Genomic DNA, 6,000 nt, shown 5'->3' on the forward strand with positions numbered 1-6,000 from the left:
CTCTAATACTGCTCAAATGCTGTAATGTGCTCCAGGAGCATTTGTTTTGATCTCAAGGATCAACGTAAAACATCTACTTCGACCACGTATACATACCAATTAAAGTTAAACTGAGATGAGACATGCCTATACAGGTCTCAAACCTCTTATAGAGAGCTGAAGTCAGTTTTTACGAGTTCGAAAAATTATAAACTCTCTCTCTCTCTCTGTTTTGGCAATATTGAACGTTGCCATGTCGTTTGAGCAGATAACGCAAAGTTTACCAGCGTTTTCTCGATAACGTTTAACACTGGATGAGTGATGGAAAAGCTAGGCCAATATAGACAGCTTTCTAGAATGGCATAGCCAATTCTGGAAAACAGTGGGGGAACTCTGGCTAACATGGCCCGTGATAGCCATGATTACAGGATGGCACAGCCAGCAATGGCAGAGAGTGAAAGAATTCTGGCTAACGTCGCCTTTGATAACCAAGATTTAATGACGGCGCAGCCAGTACTGGAGAAAAGATGGAGAACCAGGGTCAACATTGCATGTGTTAGGGAGGGGTTCAGCCAATATCAGATGCTCATTGGGAACTCTTAGGGCCTACTTAGGGCCATGCTTTGCCAACGGATTTCTAACATTGGCTCCCCGTAATATGCTACCTTGTTACTGTGCTGTTTTCTTTTTTTTGTTTGCTGGAACCTCAGATTTCAAAAATTTATCCAGTGCCGCTGACACTTTCAATGGATACTAACCCATCGGTGGGCCTTGCAGCCGGGGCTTCTTCGTGAGTATATAGCATGGATGAATAGCATGGATAGCTGCTGTGTCGAAGCATAATTTTCGCGTGGCTCTTATTACCTCATAGACAAAAAACTCCTCGGACTGATACTCGTTCACGTTTATAGTGCAGCGCATGAACGACAACGGACAATGAATATGAGTGGCACGGGCGCTTTTGATCACCATGCAATTATCATGTGTCGACAACACTTGCGGTGACTTTATCTGGGGCAACAGTGACATTAAACGGTTGGATTTTCTGCCGCCACGTGCTTCACTCTTGAAGGTTGCGGGACATATGTACGTTGCCGCTCGACAGCGTTGGCTCTCTGTGCAGTATGACTAAAATGAATATAGAAAACACGAGAATGTGAGACTCATGCAGTGCTCGAAAGTTACCAGAATTTATGAGACAGGTTTGTAATCCCGTAGCCAAATCTGTGCGCCTTGAAAGGTACTATGATGTCTAAAATCCCTGTTTTGCGAACAGAAGGGTTATGATTGTATTTTGTGCCCTTGGCATATGGGCGCTATGGGTATTTTTTATGCATAAGACTACGTAAGCTATTTCTGGTTTGCAATCTCATCGCCGCCGCGTTGTGCTCCAAGAGGCTTTCACTTACGCATACGTCACGAACATTCTGTCATGGCCTATAAGCGCGAATGAGACGTAATAACGAGAATAAAAAATTGTCGCGCGCATCGTTACATTCATGTGCAGTTTGCAGAAAAAGCAACATTCTTTATTGCAGCCAGAGGAAACGGGAGGCGTACGCGTGCCACCATGAAGCGAAGCATTTAATTCCCAACAATCAAGCGCAAAAACACCCTCGTTCCGAGGGGAGGGAGTGGTGGCTATACAGTCCCTATATAACAATAACAGCACTGCTTCAGCTATGAAATGAAAGCGCGCCCTACGGCTTTCCCAGGTGACAGTTGAAAGAATAAGGTCGAAGAAAGCTGAGCGCTTTTTCATTCTTGACCTTGGCCTTAAAAGTGCTGAGCTCGGATGGTGTCCACGTGTTCTTGTATGTAAGATAGCGCCACACTGCAATAAAAAAAAATAAAGAATCAGATCGGCGTGGACTCATTGCGATATATCAAGAACGACAAGAACGATTAACACAAATAAAAGCAGAGCATGCGAGGCAACACCAACGGAGATTTTTCACTAACAACTATTTTGGTCGTATGCTTGCCAGCCCACACACCGTACCTACCTCTGGGGCATTTTATTTATTCGGCAAATTTGTGGACAAAAAGCTGACCATCGCAGATTGGTGAAGACGGATCACTCAATATCCGCTCGCCGTAGTTTCATGCTCTTGCAATCCTGGAAGCACTACTTTCGTGTGAAGATTCCCTAATTCGATTTATCGAGGCGTTTCAAAACGCTCCTCAGTGTGCGAGTCTCTCGCAACTGGGTCTGAATGAGCAGATGTTTTTGTTTTTTATTGCTACATTAATGCTACCATACCATACATTTTTTTTCTGTTGCTTTCTGTGAGCGAGTGTAGCAAAGGCAAGTATCTTGTTGACCTCATTTATGCTACGTTACATTTGCTGGACATTTAACTCACAGCCCCGCAGCCAACGGGACTCGGCTGTATTAAAGCGTGCGTTGTCAAGCTACAAGCAAGAAAGAGAACCTGTTTTTTTTTTTGTCTCTGTATTTGCAACAGTTCAGACCGCACGTGTTCTGGCTGCGTTAGGTAACTAGGTAAAAGGCGAAAATGCGCTCATCTAGTTCCCCGTAGTGATATGTAGACTGCTCACTACTGCGAATGCCAATATGGCAAAACAGGGAGTGGTGAATGCATCGAATTATGCGGTTGTTTCAGTGAATATTTTAAAAAGTTCCTAAAGATCCGCTGGTCGAAATACGCAGAAAATCTTTTCAGGGGCAAATTGGCAGCCGCGCCGGCCGTCAGCACTTTCTGGAAATCGTGCTAATTATCTAGGTAATTAGATAAAATATAACCACTAAACGTTTCAGTTAGCGCTGTTTAGTGGTTAGGGCCAACGACGAGAAGTTCGTAGCCACGGACCCCCCCCCCCCCTAAGACGACGCTATATCTACTTTTGAAACGAAGAAAAAGTCGCTGTCTAAGGCCTAGTTTAGTAAACAGTTTACACATGAACAAATGCACACCAAATATAGCCACTGAGCTGCTAGGCAGCAAATTTATCTCTAGTGCTTGCAGATAGGCTCAGTGAAGAAAACGGTATCACGCCTATCTTTGACAAAATATTCACACGCAGCTAATATTTTTGACAGAAACACCTGTCTCGAACGCTTTGATCTATGCTTCCTTAGTCTGGAGTGTATCCAGTAATGTATTATACAGTTCATACCTCTCCCGTCTGGAAAACATTCTATTTGCACCAGGAACTTGCAGTTGTCGGTGTCCAAGATGATAGACCTGGTCTTGACTACGAAGAGAAGAAAAAATAGAAGTGAATATCCGCATATGATAAATCCCTCAAAGCGAAGAAAGCTGGGTTCCTGATGAATTGAGCATGGTTACGATAAAAAAAAATGCTACCCGTTTGCAGGCAGCTACTCAGAAAACAGGAAATGATGCCTTACTTCCTCTTCCAAGGTGCCTTTCCATGTAGTCTTCACCATCGACAGCGACGTATATGTAGCTGCAAAAAGTTAATAGCATAATTTGTTTTGTCAGGTATACCACGAATCAAGAATGTTTAAATAAAACAATAATAAAGGCCGCATTTTGAATCAGTGGTTTTCTAATAAAGCGATAATAACGGGAAGTGAAATCCTCTGCAGTGGCTCTCAAAAGTGATCACTCTCAGTGCTATGAGAAAGATGCATGCAGGCACGTTCCTCATGGACTTACAAATTAAGCCACGCGCTCGATCTCCTGTGGACCAGCTTTCCGCCCGCAATTTTAACCGGGGTACTTAACCCTTATATGGTCAAAAGGCTCTTGCCTCGAAGGACCACTTAGCACTTGCGCCGCACACTCCTGGATGCGATGCCTTTGCACATCTGTGAGTGTGGCTGCGTAATCGCGTGGCAAAGTCTAAAAGCTTGTGGCAGTCCGAGCCGAATCGCGTGATTTCGCCGTTCGCCTCAAACGCATAGCTCGTTGCTGGTTAAATAAGCGTTTCTTTGGTAAATACGCGGTGAAGCATAAATCCAGAAGGCTTATGTACAAATAATAGGGAAAGGTTTTGACTCAACAGGATAGCTTGAAAACTTGGATGCATTAGTGTGAAGCGAAGGTAGCTTGACCTAAGCCTGGTTGAGTCACGCCGTTGTTCTTCCAGTGCAGTAGCCGCGGGTAGGTCACCAGCTTTTTTTCGTCCGTAATTTTCTGCTGAGGTAGCTTGCCGTTATGATACAGTATGGACAGGCTACGAAGCGTTCGAACCTTATTGAAAAGTGAGAGACAAGCAGCAACAGGCCACAGAACGTGGGCGACGGCAGGTGAGTCGCAGAAATGCCCGAACAAAAATCTACTGATAAGCCTGAGGGGAGCACCATCGCTCTGTAGGAAGCCATCACGCTGTTCTATAGCGACCGCATGACATTCATCGCCACTAATGGAGGCACTGCGCCACTAATGGAGGCAGAACCTTTTTTCTGAACCATTATATTGTACATAGCGCCGACACTGCACCGACGTGGCCGATGAGTAATTTTCTTTGCTTGCAGAAAGCACTCACGGCACCATCCGGCAGTGGCCTGTCGAGTTGGCTGAGTAACAGGTGTAGTCGCCCATGTCGGATATGTCGATGCTGTCCCGTTGGCAGTAAGCGTACCCGTTAGGTGGGATCCAGAGTGACCAGGCGTCCGCGTTGAAGCCACAGCCGAGGATCTGCGGGTTTGTTATCCCCAACAGAATTAGGCGTGTCAAGGCTTTGCGCGAAACTCGGCTACAGCCACCCGCCCATTGGCTGTTAGGCTACTTCTAATAATCCCACCACCCTTTGACCCACGGCACCAACCGTGACTTTATAGTACCAGTCTTTGTGTTCTGCCTAACTGATGTCATTAAACCATTCCTAACCGAAGCTTTATGTTCGTAACTAACCGAACGTCTCTAATTTAAACAAAATACCGTTCAAATAATGATCCAGTTAGTTTTGCAACCACCTACAAGTATCTAGTACTACGCCTTTAAAGAGATCTAACATGCAATGTATTGCATGCGGACCTAATTGCGTCCGCTAATCGTTCACATGGTCTTCAACCTCCACAAACTCGCTTGCGCCACGCTTATCCGACCGCGAAAATTGAACGTGTTTCGGCAAGTTTAGGACCCTGAACAAGCATAGTAATCAATAACATCGAATCATTCCAGAACCACGCAGTTCGATTCAACTTCTCCGATTATTCACGTCATACCATCATACCGTCTTTAAAGAAACCCGGAGGACACAAGTAGTTATCACAGCAGCACAAGACTGCTCGCGTATCAGTTTTTTTTATAAACGTTACCATCATTCAACGCTTCATGACAACCTTTTTGTTCAGCGGCTGTCATTTCTGAGTGACAGGATTATCTCCTTGTTTGAAATTTGCTACATGTCGTATATTTACTGTATTCGCGTTTATTGACTGCTATAGCGAAATCTTACATTATATGAAAAAATTTCGTTCATAAACGGTTTCCGGCTCAAACATGCTTTTGTGCAGAATTGCTAGGTATGATGGTTGTGCCGCTATCTTTCGTGTTTGGTTCTGACGTTGATGCGAAATGAAAATGACAGATACGCCTTTGCTGCACTTCGATGGAAACAGCTTAATACTCGTACAAGTCGATAACGGGCTACTTGTTGCTTCAACAGGCTTGGCTGCAGAGCGGAAGGAGGCCGGTTAGCCTACTTTGCTTTTCGCGCTGTGTAATAGCGTGGATAGACGTGCAGTGTGCTCATTAGTCTAGAGTATGCTTTCTACCTGCATGTGGCGTGGCATAGATAAACACCACGTTATGGACTGAACTAGCGGCGTTTATGCCGCAAGCTACTGTGCAGGCGCGCTGCAAGCCTGTGCAAAAAGATCGCTTTGAAAACGGACTCTCTAGCGGTTCCTAAATTTTGTCCCGTCCTTGGTATAGAATCAGCACGAAGTCTTAGGAAAACATGATAGAACTAATAAGCGCTAAATTGCTGCAGACATGACAAGCACTTATGCGTTTAGTGGCATATTAGAGAACGAAGAAAACTTAATAACTCTAGTTAAGTACCCATACCAACGCAAATAAG

At 44.8% G+C, this 6,000-nt stretch overlaps 1 protein-coding gene across 2 annotated transcripts in view; it reads right to left on the reverse strand.

The window, feature by feature from the left end:
- Positions 1-1,487: 1,487 nt before the first annotated feature.
- LOC144123616 (uncharacterized) overlaps positions 1,488-6,000 on the reverse strand; it is a 6,344-nt gene continuing 1,831 nt past the window's right edge. For both annotated transcript variants that reach the window (XM_077656421.1, XM_077656420.1), the window contains exons 3-6: positions 4,459-4,610; positions 3,356-3,414; positions 3,121-3,198; positions 1,488-1,813 (exon numbers count right to left, since the gene is read on the reverse strand). In XM_077656421.1, coding sequence (XP_077512547.1) covers positions 1,680-1,813; positions 3,121-3,198; positions 3,356-3,414; positions 4,459-4,610 — 423 coding nt within the window. In that variant the 3' untranslated portion in view covers positions 1,488-1,679. The remainder of the gene's footprint in view (positions 1,814-3,120; positions 3,199-3,355; positions 3,415-4,458; positions 4,611-6,000) is intronic.

This window comes from Amblyomma americanum, chromosome 3, assembly GCF_052857255.1.
Source record: "Amblyomma americanum isolate KBUSLIRL-KWMA chromosome 3, ASM5285725v1, whole genome shotgun sequence".
Taxonomy (NCBI): Eukaryota; Metazoa; Arthropoda; class Arachnida; order Ixodida; family Ixodidae; genus Amblyomma; species Amblyomma americanum.